General features: G+C 32.6%; 1 protein-coding gene across 10 annotated transcripts in view; it reads right to left on the bottom strand.

Moving 5' to 3' along the window:
* Positions 1–19,139, bottom strand: part of Ccser1 (coiled-coil serine rich protein 1) — a 1,264,311-nt gene that overhangs the window by 1,013,037 nt on the left and 232,135 nt on the right. For all 10 annotated transcript variants that reach the window (XR_012435621.1, XM_074041363.1, XM_074041362.1 and 7 more), the window contains one exon: positions 18,245–18,338. Coding sequence is in view for 9 of the 10 variants with exons in the window: in XM_074041363.1 (XP_073897464.1) it covers positions 18,245–18,338 (94 nt within the window). In the remaining variant the exon portion in view is untranslated. The remainder of the gene's footprint in view (positions 1–18,244; positions 18,339–19,139) is intronic.

Genomic DNA, 19,139 nt, shown 5'->3' with positions numbered 1-19,139 from the left:
TGTATTTGCAAACATAAGAATAATCTTGTTGCTGAAATTCTGACAAATCACATTATCCTTGTTATTTTATTTTATTTTATTTTTCATTTTTCTTTAAGGCTTGGTTCATTTCTCCCCCCTGCCCCCACCCCCTCCCTTACCACCCACTCCACCCCCTCCCTTCCCCCCCAATACCCAGCAGAAACTATTTTGCCCTTATTTCTAATTTTGTTGTAGAGAGAGTATAAGCAATAATAGGAAGGAACAAGGGTTTTTGCTGGTTGAGATAAGGATAGCTATACAGGGCATGACTCACATTGATTTCCTGTGCCCACTGGGTGTTACCTTCTAGGTTAATTCTTTTTGATCTAACCTTTTCTCTAGTACCTGTTCCCCTTTTCCTATTGGCCTCAGTTGCTTTAAGGTATCTGCATTATCCTTTTTAACATGATACTTTTTATTGTCAGAATATTTTTCCACTCTACATTATCTGAGTTATAAGTCTTCATCTGCCTACGTCATTTCAAACATAGTCAACTAATTCCTGTTTCTAACATTTTTACCTAGAGCAGTTTGACATAATTTACACATAGTTTTCTGCAATATTTTCCAAATGCCTTTTGTTATTTCAAATTCTATTCACAAATACAACTCTTGGTAATAATGGAATAAAAGAATTAAGCTATTATAGTATATTTTCCTGAAATATAATGGCATATTTTAATCCTTCAAATCTCATATTACATATGATTATAAAGAGCATCAGAAGAAGTCTTTATATTTTATATGTGCAGATAGCTTACTAACTCAAATGCCTACCTTCTGCTGATTGTCAGTAGGTCTAAGCCAACAAAGCAGGCTTTCATATAAATCATTGATCCTGTGTCTTCACAAAGATGTGAAGACATCTTCAATGGCAATGTATTTACTTCTTCTTCTTTTCCTCCTCTTCTTCCTCCTCTTCTTCTTCCTTCTCCTCCTCCTTCTCCTCTTCTTCTTTTAAATCAATACAGTAAATCCTTGGTATGAGCAAGTACATGCTTTCAAGGAGACCACCACTGAGGAACTTTTAAGCATGGATAGAGTTCCTGTACTGTGGATGCTTGACTCTTTTTTTTTCTTAATGATCTCCAACTTCTACTAAAAGCAAGCCACCTTCTAACAAATTTCAAATTTTCACTTTATTACCTAATTTAAGCCCATTCATTTTTGCCTTGCTTTTAGGACAACATTTACTTTGGGAGAGGCATATTTTCACAAAATGAAGGGCAGGGAAACACTCAGCAGATCACACAATGGTTTAAATGAAACTGATGATAACATGAGACTGACTGAGAACTTCTTTGCATCAACTGAGCTGTGCAATGTGCATGACAATTTTAAAGTTTTGCTTTTGAAATTTCTTCTGTTTATTGTAGACACTTATTTCTTGGGAAATGAAGACTGAACCAATATTTTTAGGGGTACTGTTATTTTCTTCATAATAGATTTTATTTTATGGAGTAGTTTGTTATTTATGGAAAAACTGAGGGGTTAAAATAGAGAGCTCCTACGTACACCTCCCCACACCAGCAAACACTCAGTTTCCTCTATTCCTAATATCCTGTAATAGTATGGTACAATTGTTATAATTAATGAATTGATACCAACTTGTAATTAAGTAAAGGTCATAGCTGATTCAGAAGCCTGTACTCCTTACCATACGTCCTGTCTCTGCTCCTGTTGTCCACCAGGAAGCCACATTACACTTAGTGGTTCTCTTTTTTTCTTATGCTTCTCTTGGCTGTGGCAGTTTCTCAGACTGCCCTTGTTTCTGATGATTTCACCAATTTTGAGGAGTACTGGGGTCTGGCAAATTTTAGGGTGTTCCTCCATTTAAATTTTACTGATTTATTTTCTAAATCAGTAAACATTACAATTTCGGAAGAAGTCCACGGAAGAAAAGTAGTTGTTACAACATTATGTCACGTGTGCAGCATTTGTCAGATTCTTCCATTATAAAGTTATTCATCTTCCCTCTTCCTATATTGTACTCTTCACAAGGAAGATTTTATGAGAGACCCACATTTGAGAGTGGTAAGTTATGTTCCTTCTACTTTAGGCTGGAGTATTTGTATAACTTATTTGGAACAAAGATATTTACATTCAATACAACAAGAATTTATCTTCAAGTTTATTCTATAGGTTCATTTATTTATACTACTCACTGTACTTTTAGTGAATTTTTATTTTTAAAGCAATTGAGTAAATGAAAATAATGCATTATTTTCCTTTATTCAAAGATACTTTAACAAAATAATTAATTAATTTATTTATTATTAATTAATGCTCTATTAAGCCCTCTCATGAATGCAATTTATTTTGTAACAAGCATGGTATAGCTAAAGAGAAGCATATTGAAGTTATAAATAGCTTACTTTCTTCATAAAATATATTTGAAATGCCTTGTGATCTACAACTAGTCTCAGTCATTTTCAAATATTCTTATGGATCATTGAATTATATCTTAATTTTTTTTTCAAGAATAATGATTTTACCATTATGTTATTCATGTAATGAATTTATAAATTGATTTATTTGTTACTTTACTCCCTCCCTCTCTTTCTCTAGATGGATAGATAGATAGATAGATATAGATATAGATCTCTCTCTCTCCTCTCCCCAACACATAAACAAACACACAAAATCTAAAAATAATATAATAAAGCACCATATATATGAACAAGTAACATGCTTTTGTTTACTCTATGAATGGATTGTAAAAAAAAAACAACTATTCATTGAATTCTATTTTTCAAATGCACAAACTAAAACACTGGCAACTGACACTAATCAATAAAAATTAATTTATTGTTTATGTTACACACATTCATTTCTTTGTAAAAGATACTTATCTTCCTAATTTTCTTTATGCTTCACAACCGATAGAATTTTCTATGTATATTTTTTATAATTAATTCTCAACTATTCCTGAGATAAACAATTTCCTGCTAGGTTTTTTTTGTTAGGTTTTTTGAGAGACTGGGTTGAGGTTTGAACTCGGGGCCTCATGTTTGCTGAGCAGGCACTCTATCTCTTGAAGCACTTTAGGATTTTTGCAATAAGAAAAAAGATATAAATTATATTTAGCAAACGTCTAATTTTGCAAATACTAAACTAAGCATCATCTATTATGGGGTGAATGCAATTCTTACTCAGGCATCCCATCTTGGACAATTTTGTTCTGTACAGAAAACTGGTAATTTATGAAGAACAGAACTTTATTTCTCATAGTTTTCAAGGCTGGGAAGTCCAAGATCATAAACCAGCATTTGTCTGGTAGGGGCATCCTTCCTGAAGGTCCAAAAGGCAGAAGTCAGAAAGATAAGTTAGAAAAAGCTAACTAAACATTATTTAGAAGCCGCTTTAATGTGGGCATTTATGCAATCAATGAAGAGGAGGATTCACAGCCTGCTTGTGTCTCAGTGGCACCATTAATTAGTGTCATCACATCAGCAACACTTCAGTTGTGGTGGAGACACATTCAATTCACTGTATATACAAGGTATACTTACTGTTAATAAACTACCAAATGTGAGGTAACACTTCCAAAGACCTTGGGTAAAACCATCTCAGTATTTATAGATAAAAAGACAAACAGGAAGAATCTTCTAAAGTAAACCCATGTGAGGCAGGTGATAGACATGTTTCTCCTAGGAGGATGCACTCATTGGCTGCAAGAATGGCTCACATTATCACAGAGCTTCATTTAAGACTCATTTTGACATTTCAATTTTCATATCATTTATCTAACTTTTGCTATGTAAAAGTGAGTATGCATTTATGCATATAATTCTGCTTCTCACCAAATGTACCAAAGCATTCCTTTATTGATGCTGTTGGAGAGAAACAAAAACAAAAAAAAAGGGTCAGTATAAGATGGCAATATAGGAAGAGGAAAGTAAAATGGACAGATGCTCTTTTAAAACTATGCCTAATAAAACAGTTCTACATTTTTCACAATTGGGTAAAGCCTTGGCATTTTTAGCAAATGTATTTATTTCCTGGGGAGTTAGAAAAAATATAAAGGTAAAAAGGAATAATATAAGTAAGATTAGCACAAGCACCTATGAATTAGAACCTATTGGTGTTTTGTCAGCAAAAGGTGTCGGGCAGGACCAGTCACAGTAAAAACTCTGGCTAATATAACAAAACCCTGGGTTTGCCATGTGCGGAAATGAGTTTCTGTTCCTGATGGCTATAATAAGAGCTATAGTATAAAATGAAACTGATTAAAATAACATTCTGACCATTAAGAGTATAGTTTGCGTTATTCTTCAAAAACAATAATTTCATCATGCTTTTAACTTCGAAATTATCACATATGTACCCATTAGTGAATATAATTAGAATGAAATTTAAAATACACTTGGAATTTCAGATTTACATTTAATCACATGTATAATCTTTCAAGATCATAGAATTGCTAAAGAAGTATCCTTCCATAAAATTTTGTTTAAATTGTAGTCTTGATGAAGTTTGATAATGTTTAATAAAAAATAATCACTAGGGCTTTAGACTAAAAGTGCTAGAGGTCAAGGATAAATATTTTAAGTTTACATATGCCCTCCCCAGGAGGGTATACCTCAACACCAAAATTGCTATGTATTTCTGGTACACATTGCTTTTTCTTCCTAATAATTGTTTCAAGCCAATATGCCCTATTCAAGTGTAGGCTACACGGCTACATAATCCCAAGGTCCAAGTAAAAAACCTTCAATAACTATTTGTTAGAAGTATGTAGAAAAGTGGAGTCCTGAAACTTGAAAGCTCTGTAAGCCCCTCTAATGATATTGTATTTCAAGCTGAAAATAATTGGGAATATTGATTCCTATTTAAGTAGGTCAGGGATCAAGATCAGCTTGGTGCTAATGTGAGCAATATGGAGAATGGATTACAGGAAGTCAAACTAGTAATAAGACAGGACGCAGCAATGACACAAGGAAGTGGAAACTAGATTATTCCTCTAGCAACTGCAATGAGAATCCACTTTGGAAAGCCTTGCTTTTGTTGAGAAAATACACTGCTAAGCCACTTTTGAGAGTGGAGACTGAGCATTTGTCCTTCCAAGTCAGCCTGATAGTGTCCTGAAAAACAATCTATAGATTTGTTTTGCAGAATTAAAAAAAGAAAGACGACAACTATTCAGATTTTGACAGAGAATGTGACTATGGGAAAGAAATAGAGGGAAGTCCAAAAAAGACCTCTGTGCGTTTTCAGTCCTTGTTCTCATCTGAACCAGTGATTTTTCTCCAGGCTGCAAAATCTGAACTTAAGTCAACATTAACCACCAAAGATTTTTACTTGATAGAATTTTTTGTGGGGTGGAGTAAGAGATAAAAGATTAAGAAAGGCACTGAGTTCTACATCATGCATGGTGGTTCACAACTATAATCCTAGCTACATGGGAGGTGGAGATTGAGAGGATCACAGTTCAAGGCCAGCTCAGGCAAAAAGTTAGTGAGATTGCATCTCTAACAACAGAAAGCTGGGCTTAGTGTTGTGTGTCTGTCATCCCACCTACGTGGGAAGGCACAAATAAGAGAATTGTGGTCCAGACCTCTTGGGCATAACTGCAAGACCCTATTCCAAAAACAGATGAAGCAAAGAGAGCTGGGGCACAACTCAAGTGGTACAGCACCTGCCTAGCAAGCACCAAGACCCTGAGTTCAAACCTCAGTACTGTCAAAAAAAATTATGAATGGCACACTGATGAACACTGGATCCAATTAATGGGCTTTAAAATACTAACTGGGTCACATAGAGTTAATTAGAAAAAAGGATGATCAAAACAAAAGCTGAAACAGGAATTATAAAGAGAAGTGTGTATAATCAAAAACAGCCAAAATGTAGAATGAATTAAAGACAGTGATACCTCGTTTCAAATTTTGGAGTCTTCATGGATGTTAGCACTATTGCCACAATTAGGGAATGTACTGGTGAAAACAAGTTACAGGGAGGAGGAATAAGTTTAACCTTGATTGTATTAAATCAATTATGTATGACATACATTTTATTTGATTGCTAGCAGGCTATTAAATACACATATTCTATATCAAGAGAGAGTGTAGGTAGACTTTGGAGGAAATAATTTTAAGTGATGATTGAAGTTGGCTTCTGCTACTATAAGTGTTGAATAAAAAAATAATGTATTTCCTAGTAACACAAACTTTTCTCAAGTATAGTACGCTTTACATGAAAGGATAATGAAGATCATACTAGGTAGGACTAGTACAAAACTAACCACATATAAATGCATAGATAAGTGAAAAAATACACTATATAATTCATGTGCATATGTGGAGAGGTATGGATACTATAGTTAGAGCCATACTGAAGAGAAAACATATTTTACTTTTGAAAATAGCAAGACATAAAAAACAAAAACACCCTACAGTCCCACATATTTCAAATGCAAAAATCCACTTGAAACCTAGACTGGAAATGCCTCTGTGATCTTACCCAAGCAATACCACTGAAAACAAACTATCAAGAAAATTGGTTAGTTTAGGTAAGAACCCCATATCCAGTTCTGTTGACTCTTAGCAGCAGGAACAGGAACTATTCTATGGTTGAATGTAAATCTCTTGGTGCTGGCTGAGAAACAGATAAAAACCCTGGTCATAATCTTTCTTCCAATATTTGTGCTTCGATGTTTGGGTGTTTGATCTCCAGAGGCATAAATGAGGTTTCAGCTCCTGCTCCACCAACTGAGTCAGCAGAGAGAGAGAGTAAAACCTAACTTGTAAGGATGTTTAAGAACCAACTGCAGGTAATACAAATACAGCAATATTATAAAATTTGGTCACACTAAGTGGAAGTCACACAAAGGAGGGGTATGGTAAAAGAAGGAAGCTAAAAACTTGAATATGGTTGATATACTCTATACAAGAAAGAATATAGAAATCTTAAACTGACTGAAACCACCATTCTACTAAGGTAGATGAAGAATATTAGAGGAGGTGAACCAATTGGGGTTATAACACATGCACATAGAAATGTCACAAGGAAACTCCTTGTGTAATTACCTTTATCTCAAACAAGCAAAAATGTCATTTTTTTTCTGTTTTTCTTCTTTCTTCTACAAAGTTGGAGAAGAGGAGGGTGTAACAGGCTCTGCTAGGGGATGGTGGTGTTGGTACCAGTGGGAGAGGGGAGGTGGCAGAGAAAGGGGGTAGGAGGGTGAATATAGGCACAAAAAAATGTGTTACACATGTATGTAAATGTAAAAATGATACGCATTGAAACCACTCCAGGAATGGGGGGGCAGATAAAAGAGAGCAGTGGAGTAGGTGAATTTAGGTATGATATATTTTATATATTGCAAGAACTTCTGTAAATGCTACAATGCACCTCCACCCAGCACAATAAAAAAAAGTTAAAAAAAAAAAACAAGAACCACATGCAGAAAGGTGATATGTGACAGTGACACCTCAACCAACAGTGCAAATCTGAACTGATAAATCCTGTTATTAAAAACATCTCTGTTATTAAAAAAGCACCCTGTCTTCCTCAGTAGGAAGTACGAGCCCAAAATCTCAAAACCCCCAATAGCTGACCATCTACATTAACATCACTCATCTAGTCCATTGTCCTTTCAGCATAATATAGCTATTCCAAATAATTGATTTTCATTGCAGAACTTTATCTAAAGACCTGTCAATTCTTTAATGAGAAGCATCAACAGACAGTTCATGCCCCAAGAATCATTAAACTTTTCATGTTAAAATCCTCACCTTGCTGCTTCCACCAGTCAGACAACTATAAACTGTTATATCATGATCTTTATCTAATCCCAGTCAAGACCCCAATTTAAAAGACCTTCCTTAAGCCATAATCAGATTCTTAATAAATCCTCACTTACTTTTTCCTCTCCGAAGTTCAACAGCACTGGCTATTTCTCCTCATCGTAGTAAACAAAAAACTGAGCACTGTCTTATTAAAAGGTTGTTAGTAAGAATTTAAGACTAATATCATGCAATCAGTTGAATGAACTTACATGGCACTATCCCGGCAAATCTTAATCTGATTTCTATTATCCTATTACATTAAGATATATGGGCACAGAAATGCTGGTCCTGATATGAGACACCAAGCTGTTTATTTCCATTTCCAGTGTAAACTTTTGGACATTTTGATTAATAAAATGAAGAATGAAAAAAAGAAAAGGGGTAAGATTTTTTCATAACACCCAATAAAATTATACTATTAAAATTTCATAGTCCAAGGCATACAAAGTCTATAATTGTTTTAAGTGTGTACAATTACAACTTAATTTGTTGTAACTGTGTGAATTGTCATTATTATTTCTCTCTTTTCTACCTCAGGCATTGTAGAATATTATGTTTCATGTTAGTGGCTCTTTTTCTTGGTGGTGAATAATTTTAAAACATAAATATTCTATTCCTTCAAAAGAAACACCAGCCTTTCCTTTCTTAATTACTTGTTCATTTTGATAGTGACAGTTTATGTTGTCAGCATTATTCAAGCAATTATATGGAGATGTCACCACATAATTGTGAGAGGCCATGAAATTTTATATTGAGACACATATTTTCTTTTTAATTGCTCCAGAAAAGCCGCTCAGAATGAAAGAAATCCTTTCCTTTGACCGTATCCTCTAATGAACTTGGGACATTGACTGCCCTTTTGTATAGCAGAAGAGAGTTTATGATGGCAGGAAATCCTTCAATAAGAGGTTACAAGTAAATAGTATGACTTCACTAAAATTATTGTCATTTAATATTAAATTAGGTCAGCATGTATAAGCATTTTTCAGCTCTAGTTGATTAGATTTTGAAAACTGTTCCATCTAAAAGCTTTCTTTGTGCTAAAGCAATTCTCTTGAAGTAAAGCAGAGTCTGAAAGAAGAAATAGACACAGGTACTTTCAAATCAACATATACAAATTATTTGCTCTTTTGGCAACTATAATTTAAAAAATGAAATAATTATTCTCCATTGTGCTTATTAAATGGAGTCAAGTTCTTATTTAAGTGGAACCTCTCTGTTACAAACTAACTGTATGACCTTAAATAAGACATTTAAAACAATAACCATGGAGAATAGAAACAAGAGGGCTGTTACTTCTGAAATTCTCATTCTGTTAGGACATTATTCTGCAATGTAAGTACTCCATCTAACAGAGTGAATTAAACCTTGAAAATAATGCATCCAAATGGATGCTACTATTTTAAACAAGTTTGATACATTTAAAATAAGAATCAGAAACAAAGTATCCAACCAATGAATGAACAATCAATTATTAATTTAGTTAACTGACCAAGTAAAACTGGAAAACAAATAAAAACTATTCTAATTTAGAAATATCTATCCTGAAAATACATATTACTGGCAATTGTATAGTCTTACATTTAAGTAATATGATCCTTATATTTTCCATCAGTGGAGTATAAATAAATTAGTGATTTTACAAGGATAACAATTAGTAAGTTTTCATATAGCTGTCCTTATGTCTCTAGCTAGTTATCTGCACAAACTTGAGAAAGGAATATGGGAAAATCTTGAAGAACATATAAAAAGTAGTTTAAACCTTCTCAATTTTTTTCAATGTGGAATCTTTACAAAAGGATACTTTCTAGAATTAATGTTTATGAAGAACTGAGGAATTTTTCCCATTTAATGCACTGAAGAGTAAATAAAAATTTAGATAGAATTCCAAAGTTCACTTTATAGATTTCTATCTTATCAGTTGGCAGAACTTATCTTTTCTTGATGATTCAGAGCTATCATAATAATTTTGTAAAAGCAATGGAGTAACACGTTACAATACAGAAAGGCCTCATCTACTGGTGTTGGATAGAGACGATTGTTTCTACATTAAATAACCCCACACTGTTCACCTTTATGACTTTGTCAACTTTTCAACGTTTTCTTGCCTTCTCCCTCGCTTTTTGACTAATGTCCTTATTTTTCATTGTACTTAGCATGCCTACTTCAAACAACCTCTCCTTTTCTAAGATGGAACTATGATTTTCAATGACCTTGGAAAATTTGTAACTCCATCTATTAGAATCATATGTAAAATTAGATTCAGTAAGCCCTGGCAAGTGTGGAAAGAACTTGTCATGCAATGTTAAAATCTGGGTTAATATTAGCTGAATAAGTTTATAACTAAATAATATTTTCTCCTTTCACTATACTATATATATTAATGCCTCTTTCACAGAGTTATTGTGATAATTTGATGAGACAACATATTTGAAACATCTTGTAAACTATAAGGCTAAATTCAAATATATGAGGGTTACTATTATCATTGTCAGGACAAGGTTGCCATCTAATGGCAACCAAACAGGTAACAGGAGCTGCAAGCTCTTTAAAGCACAAATGAAGAGAAAAACAATCAGTTGATGAAACTTATGACATGACTGCATCCTCACTTAGCTGTACAGGAATAGTGTATTGCAAGAGAATATCTTGCAAATCCATTACAGTTTCTCTTTCTAGTAAGTAAATATCATTGAGAACTTTGCATAGTAAGTACATATCAGGGTCTAAAAGGTATAGTGTAAGCCTTGTTTCTACCACTTGTTAGCTCTAAAATACTGGCAAACATAATTCTGGATCTCCATTCATTAATCTATAATGAGAAAAATAGTAAAACTTTCAGAGAGCCCATGGTACTTATGAATTATATCTTAAAAACAAATTCAAAATAAAGCAGAAACAAATAATTGAGTGCTTGGATCAGTGCTTGGCACAATATAGATGCATCAAAAATTGGTATAAATCCATTTCAGCTTCTTTTTTGTTTTTGGTTGGAGTCAAAAGCAAACATGTTAAGCAATGCCATACCTTAAAAAGCTAACTGGACACAGAACCAGTTTAAAACAAAAGCTACAACATACTATGAGTCACAGTACATTATTATTGGTCAAGAGAATCAAAATGATCGAACTCAGAGTCTCAAAGTCAGAAAAACTCTGGCTGAATCTTTCTGGGACATCTACTGCCTGCATCAACTCAAGCTCCAGTTTATATGTGAAAGGATGTAATTTACTTTATTGAATTGCCACCTAGACTAAATAAATGTCATTTATTTTCCTATGTTTTATTATTAGTACTATAATTTTATGAGTTTGGAAATAATTGATAATGAAAATTGAATACATGTGTTGTGACACTTTCTTAAAATGTGAGACAGTGTATGCTTAAAGTGTGGCTGAGAGCTTTTTTCCAAATGAGACTGGAAAGAACACTAAAATTAGCAGGATTGTATTCTGATTGATCCTCAGGTGCATCATATGCTATCATGCATAGTCTGTAACACAGTATTAGCTGTAGTTTTTAATAATATATTTCAGACATCAGACTGAGTAGTCTACTGTGTGTTATTATTTTGTACAATTTAAGAGGTGGATGCTCTTTTTTCTTTGTCCATTTGCAGATGAACAAAGGGAAGCTGTGGGAAACTAAAGTATTTGATCAAGTTTGCATAACCTGCTTGGTGGCTGAGATCTGTCTAACGCCAGAGTCCAGATTGCTAATTTCTATGTTGGATTACCAAAATGAAGTGCATATGTTTCTGAGCCTGGCACTATCAGACTGAAGATAAACTACATGCACTCTTGTTGACCCAGACATACTGGAACTTGTAGAAAGTTACAGTTGGCTTTTACAATTTTCCCCATGTGAATGTTGATGCAATTCTTTGTACATTACACTCATATTAGCAAAACCACTAGGGTTTCATCTCAGCTCTGCTGTGCTATTATCCATTAAAAATTAATAACAAAAATTACCTCCTTAATTAATAGGTGCAGGAGGAGTTCCTAACTAACTAAAGAATTTTTACAATGCTTGATTCATCAAACTCAAAATAATTTAGCAACTACCTAATTAATTCCTAATTAATATCATTGGGCCATTACTTCCTCATTTGCATCTGGACATACACCAAGAGATATTGCCCTAGGTGTATTTAGATACCACATCCAATATAAATAACAAAAGCAACATAAAATTTCTTCACTCATTCATACAAATGACCATTACATTCTTTTGACCAAAGAATACAAAGTAAAATATATTTTCAATTACATAATTCATCTGCAAATGGTAAAGATCAAATTTAATACAAAGAAACAGTCTGCCTTTTCCTTGGGACATTGATGATTTGGGTGAATAAGTTTCAAAGCATTAAAATAGGAATTTATCCTCTGTCTCAGAGATATCGCTATTTAAAACATGTTGTGGTATTTTGGAGCTTTTTTTGTTTTTTAAATTTTTTAATACAATGTATTCATTATACAGAAAGGAATTCATAATGACAATTCTGATTAGGCTCATATTGTATATTAATTACATCACCCCCTCATCTCTTCCCTCAACCCCTCCCCTCCCCACTTAAAGCAATTGCAAGAGGTTTCTTTGTTCTATTTCATACTGGTATTTGACTAATATCCAGAAAAGTTTTTCATGCATTTAAATGGATTAGCTCTAACATAAAGACATATAATGCCTATTGTAAGCAAAGTGCCTTAAATTTTGAATACTTAATATAAGCAAAGTATCACATGAAATGTTAAGACAGAATTAACACAATTTAAATCAGGAAGCATAGTTTAAGATATTCTATAATAATGATGAGGTATACAGAAATTACGGATGGTGGAAAATAAGCAAAGAGAGGACAAATTCTTCAATAAAGAATTAAAACTGCATAAAATTCAAGGAATACAAGCAACTTGTATTAGTTTTCCTCTATTTTAGGCAACTCAGAAAGGCACTTTGCATTTAACTATGTGATGTTCACTGTTTTAGTTAGGCTAATATTTTGAAGTAGACATAATTATTACCATTTTACAAATGACAGTCTAGGCTCAGGAGGATCACCTACCCAAGATCACTGTGGTGAACCTGGAATTCTGACTTGGATGCATTTGATTCCAAGGTGCCTGCTCTCTTCTGATACTAACTTGTAACTTCTACATATTGACTGGCTCTCAAGACTAAATTTTCTTTTTCCTTCCCAGCAATATATTTTTTTCTAAGCAGAGTCATCAACATATAATTGATAGACAATAAACCATATATACTTAAGGCATGCAATTTGACAAATTTTGACAACTGTGTATACACCTACACAGCGAAATAGTATTTACTACAAGCGAAATAGTAAAGTACTCCCCAGGATTCCTAATCATCTTGACCCCTGTAGTCTCTTTCAACCAGCGTCTTCCTCCACCCCAGCAACCATGGCTTTGCTTTCTGTCACTATAGTTTAAGTTTGTATGCAAATAGAATCTTACACTCTGTATTTTTTTTTTGTTCTAGCATCTCTTATGCAGCATAATTATTTTATAATGCATGAATGTTGTGGTGTATATCAACACTTCCATTTCTTTTTTTTGCTGAATGCTGTTCTATAATAGGGAATTATTTTTAATTTTTTTAAATTTAAAACATTTAATTGACAGACTAAATATATTCAAAGTCTACAATGTGATGATTTCATGTTTATATATAAATTGGGTAATGATTATTACAGTCAAATTAATTAACACATCAATTATCACTTATATTGTATGTTACATTCCCCAGATGGTGTTCATCTTATAACTGAATGTTTGTGTTTCTTGATCAGTTTCTCCCCATTTGCTCTATCTGTAGCCCCTGTTGGTTATCAATGAACTCCATTAACTTAGATATCTAGCTACTAAATGCACAAAATAATACACAATTGATTCCTCATTGTGTCGCTGGAGAAAAACTAAGAATTAGAGAAACCAAATTTTAAGGAAGTAATTCCAAATAGGTTAACACCAAAATTTGTTTTAGCCTTTTTCCTTTTAACTTTAACTCATTTGATGCTTCACTGACATATTGGCAGGTATGTATTCCCCATCCGCTTCTCCCACTATGAAGAGATGTAGAAAGATGACCTTATTCTACCTTCTGTGGAAGAAACACCTAAAGATTAATGCAAAACTAAGACCTAAAATCTTATTTGTAATTTGCATTTCTTAACATTTTATCAGCTATCTGATAGCATCCATTTGCAGAAAAGTCATCTTCACTTGCTTTAAGGATTACTTTTGCCAACAGTTCATTTTAGATGATTCAAGAGGAAGTTACAATATTTATTATCAGCTATTCTATTAGACTGTCAACCAAGCACCCTATACCTTGAAGTACATTTGAGTGGTTAATATTATCTATTGTATCACATTTATTCTTTAAAATAACTGAATAAAGTGCCTACTATTTTTATTACCTTATAAATGAGAAATTAAATTTTAAGAGGTTCATTTTTGGCCCCATGCAAATACACTGAGCTAAGTCTAGATTTTTCAATCATTCTTTCTCTTTATCACAGTTGACTACAAACATAACTGACATTGCTGTGCTTTCTGTACATTAAAAACTACTTCAATTATGAAAATGTTCAAAATTATACAAAATGAGAAAATTAGAATATTCATTCATAAAACTTTAATTCTATGATTCCTATTATTCCATGAATTCTTTGCTCCAATTCCCAATTTCTGGTTATTTTCAAACATTTGTCGACCTCATCAATACATTCTTCCATACTACCTTGCAAAGCAAACTACAGATATAATATTGATGCAACCACGTACATCACTACAAATATTTTCCTTTGAAAACAAAATGAAATTATATTGAACAAAATAAACTATAATTTTAAAATAACCCCGTCACTTCATATCTGTCCATGTCTGTCACCCTGTAAAAGTATCAACTCAAAGTGGATTAAGGACCTTAAAATAAGACCTGAAACTTTGAAGCTAGTACAGGAAACAGCAGACAATACACTAGAATTGATAGGCATAGGCAATGACTTCATCAATGGAACTCAAATGACTCAGCAAGTAAGGGAAAGGATTGACAAATGGGACTACATGAAATTAAAAAGCTTCTGGAGAACAAAAGAAATCATCTCTAAATTGAAGAGGCGACACACAGAATTGGAGAAAATCTTTGCCAGCTAAACATCTGACAAGGGATTGATAACCAAAATATATAGGAGCTCATAAAATTAAACTGCCAAAAAGTCCATAACCTAATGAAGAAACAGGCAAATGAAATGAGCAGAGCTTTTTCAAAGGAACAAGTCCAAATGGCTAAAAATACACATGAAAAAATGCTCAACATCCCTGGCTATCAAGGAAATGCAAATCAAAACCATGTTAAGATTCCATCTCACTCCTGCTAGAATGGCTACCATCAAGAACACAAACAACAAATGTTGGCAAGGGTGGATAAAGGAACCCTCACACACTGCTGGTGGGAATGTAAATTAGCACCACCACCATGGAAAACAGTACAGAGGCTCCTCAAACACTAACAATAAAACTACCATATGATACAGAAATTCTTCTCCTATGTATATATCAGAAGAAATGTAAGTCAGGTTATAACAAAGCTAAGTACAGAAACAGTGAACATGCCTCATTACTGATGAATGGATTAAGAAAATGTGGTATTTATATATAATGGAATTTTATTCAGGTACAAAGAAGAATGAAATTTTTGTCGTTTGCAGTAAATGAATGGAATTGGACAACATCATCAAGTGAAGTTAGCCAGGTTCAGAAGGCCAAAAGCCACATAAGAAAGGGACTAAGGCAGAAAGAAGAAAATAGCCAACTCCTTTAATACATATATACATGGAGTGTCACAAGGAAACTCCCTGTGTAACTATCTTAAACAAGCAAAAATGTAATTTTTTTCATGTTTTCTTATACAAAATCAGAGAACAGGAGGGCAGAACAGGTCCTGTCTGTGGGGCTGGTACCAGTGGAGTGGGGAGGATGTGTGGAAAAGGTTTTGGAAAGTGAAGATAGTGCAAATACTGTGTACACATGTATGTAAATGGAATAATAATATCTGTTGAAACTATTCCAGGAATTGAGTGGAGGGATAAAGGAAAATGATGGTTTAATGCATCAAATACTTTGTATTTGATATAAGAACTTTCATAAATGCCACAATGTACCCCCATCCAGCACAGCAATAAAAAATTTAGTTAATTTTATTTTTAAGTGATGCATATAAACATAAAATTGTGCATGTTTACAAGGTTCATGCAATGTTTTGATATGTGTATATATTGTAGATGATTAAACTGGGTTAAACATCTATCTCCTCAAATATTTATCATTTCTTTAAGGTGAAAATATCCAAAATCCTAACTACTTACAAAGAGTGCATGTATGTTTAAATAAGTATACTAACAAGGATGTCACATGTCATTTGCTTTTGATTTACAACTGTCACTCTTCCCTATCATAATGCCAATTACCCGTTGAAGAAATAAGATCATTTATTCTGTAGAATTCTTCACATCCTACATTTGTTTGCCTGCTGGAAATCTTACCATGTCATTTAACAATTTTTTCTGCCCATCTGAATACTTCTTATAAAATCAAAGTTATATCTAATTTTTTTAAATATTCAAATAAATAAAGTTTAGTTATGATCTATTCCTTTACAGAAAAACCTTTTAAATTATGAGAACTATTTTACTGGACAGAGTTTAAAACCTTGTAATCAGAATATTCACTCTCAAGTTCTTGTAGACTTAAGTACATATGAGAGGGATTGTGAGGGGAGAGAGAGGGCAAGCATAGGTGGCCCTGTATACTTTTCTCCACATCATATTAAGAAAGACAAAATATCTAGTGATTATACTTTTAGTAATGTTAGGGATAGACAGGTGGGTTTACGTGTTTAGACTAAACCATCATTGTAAATTTCTCCATCGATAATGTATTCTTAGAGTCATCCAATAGCAGATGTAAGCACCTTCCTCATTCCTTTTGTCATCTGCTTACTATACTCTTAAATATTTAGTAAGATGAATATGATGAATATGTGAAGTGTTTACAATATTTTGTCATTGGAAATATTTTTGATGAATAGTTATATGCATCCATTATTTTACATTATTTTGTATTTTCCAAGTATCATAGAATTAGATATGTAGAAGATGGATGTAAAGGTAAATCTAGAAGATGATCTAAAGGTAAATGCACATATAGTTTTCCTAGATTTTGACAAATTTACCTTCAGAAATAAATTGTCACAATGTGTGACTCTGTTAAGACAAAAAAAATTAATGTTAAATTTAGATGCAGAAAGAATGCTCTGGGAAAATCCTATCTTGAATTGATATTCAAAAAAATTAACAAGCAACCTATTTCTTGCTATGAGCCTGAAAAAAGACTATAAGTGAATATAAATATTGCCTGCTTCTGAAGATTGTTAATCTGACCTTATCTATGGTGTAAATATGTTGCATGAGCAAATATTCATCATAAAATGTTACAGATAGAAATTACTACAGAGATTGCTTAATTTCCAAAAGTTAAAAATAAAGACACTAAGATCTACAAAGCTGATTTCCTAAATTTATTTAGTGGGACCCAAGTTTTAAATCTCTGCTTTAACATTATTTCTCTTTATCTTAAAAATGGATGTGTTGAAGGCATTATTAGAAATAAGAAATTAGAAAATAAGAAAATATAAATAAGAAAAATATCTTTTCTGTTGAATATCTTAATTTGAATGAATAAGTAAGTTTCTATAACCTATTTTAAATAAAGTAATTTTGGAATTCTGAGACATGATATTTTACCCTTTAATATAAATTCAAACCATTGTGAATGTAGTGGGGTCTTTTCTCAACTCAACATGAATTCATTAATCACATTTACTATAACTGCTTGATGCTTATGAGTACATATTTGTGCTTGCTATTGGTAATTATTAAGTTTAAGGTCAACTTTACTATTTCAGAATTAACCAATGTAATTACTGAAGTGTGGTTAAGATTTGGAAAAATAGGTCTAGATCCACAAACTTTCATTTGGTCATATAAAATTAATGAAAATGAGATTATAACCATTGTTTGTTCTTCCCCTAAAAGAGAAAGTATTAGCTTTTTACATTGTTAAGTATTTAATAGGACTATTTCTTTCACTGAAAATATTCTCTTGTTTAATAGCATTTTCTGATTTTATAATTACCTTCTACATGGATTTATGTTTCCATAAACAACCTTATAACCACTTAAGAGCCATGTATCCACAGTATGGACACATGTATGTTCCTTGCACATATAAAATAAAAGGAGGTTGAAAAAATTGAATGCAACCTAAACCACACATAGTTGGTCAGTGAAAGCTAGTTGACTGGAATCAGACCAGGATGTTCTTATACCCTTGCTCAATACTTACCAGAGGGATGAAGATTCTGTTCTTCTAAAAATTCTAAGTCAAGCATCAGATCATCTTCATCCAGTTCACAAGATCCCAAATTATTTAAAACATCCTGAAGAAAAGGTAAAATCAGTAATTAGATACCAAAACACTGAGAAACTGAGGAAATATCCATATGCAAAAGCCACAAAGCAGAAAGAACTCAAAATCAGAAAATTATATGTAATAACCGGATATTAGAATGTATTCAACTCTTATGACCTCTAAAATTATTAGTCCCATAAAACATTTTAAGAATTATTCTAAAAATCTTCACTGTTCTATTTGTTTGTCTTTTTAACATTCTTCTGCTATCACTTACATACATTAATCACTGAATGGAAGTACAGATGAACTGGTACCAAACATATGAAAATACAGGAAAGTATTTGTATGCATTACAAATACAGGAACATGTCTATTTTAATCAAAACTTCTTTCATAGTCATGAAAAAGAAAAATATCACTTGAATCGCACACAAAGAATTTTCAAATACATAGAAGTGTTTTTCAAATACACAGAGGGTTTTTCAAATACATAGAAGTTTGTACATGAAACTTTAGTTTCAATTCTAATATTTTATTTCAAATCTAGGTAGCATTCTTCTCATGTTATTTAATCAGTTCTTTTTCAAACAAGCTCTGTATATTGTGCAAACTGTGAAGCATTAATTTACACTATGTTTGGATCCTGTAACCCATATCCTAGCTATTTGTCTTAGATCAAAGGAAACAATAGAAAGAAGAAACATATGTCAATTAGATTAAAAAATTAATTATGCACATTAAATGTGCATCAGAGTTGAAATTATTGTTTCTCTTTTCTCCAGAAAAAAAAAAGAGGATAAAGAACAAAAATAAATGTAAAGTGTAG

This window comes from Castor canadensis, chromosome 9 (genome assembly GCF_047511655.1).
Source record: "Castor canadensis chromosome 9, mCasCan1.hap1v2, whole genome shotgun sequence".
In the NCBI taxonomy this organism is placed as follows: domain Eukaryota; kingdom Metazoa; phylum Chordata; class Mammalia; order Rodentia; family Castoridae; genus Castor; species Castor canadensis.
The sequence above is the reverse complement of the archived record's forward strand: the minus strand, read 5'-3'. Positions and strand labels throughout refer to the sequence as shown.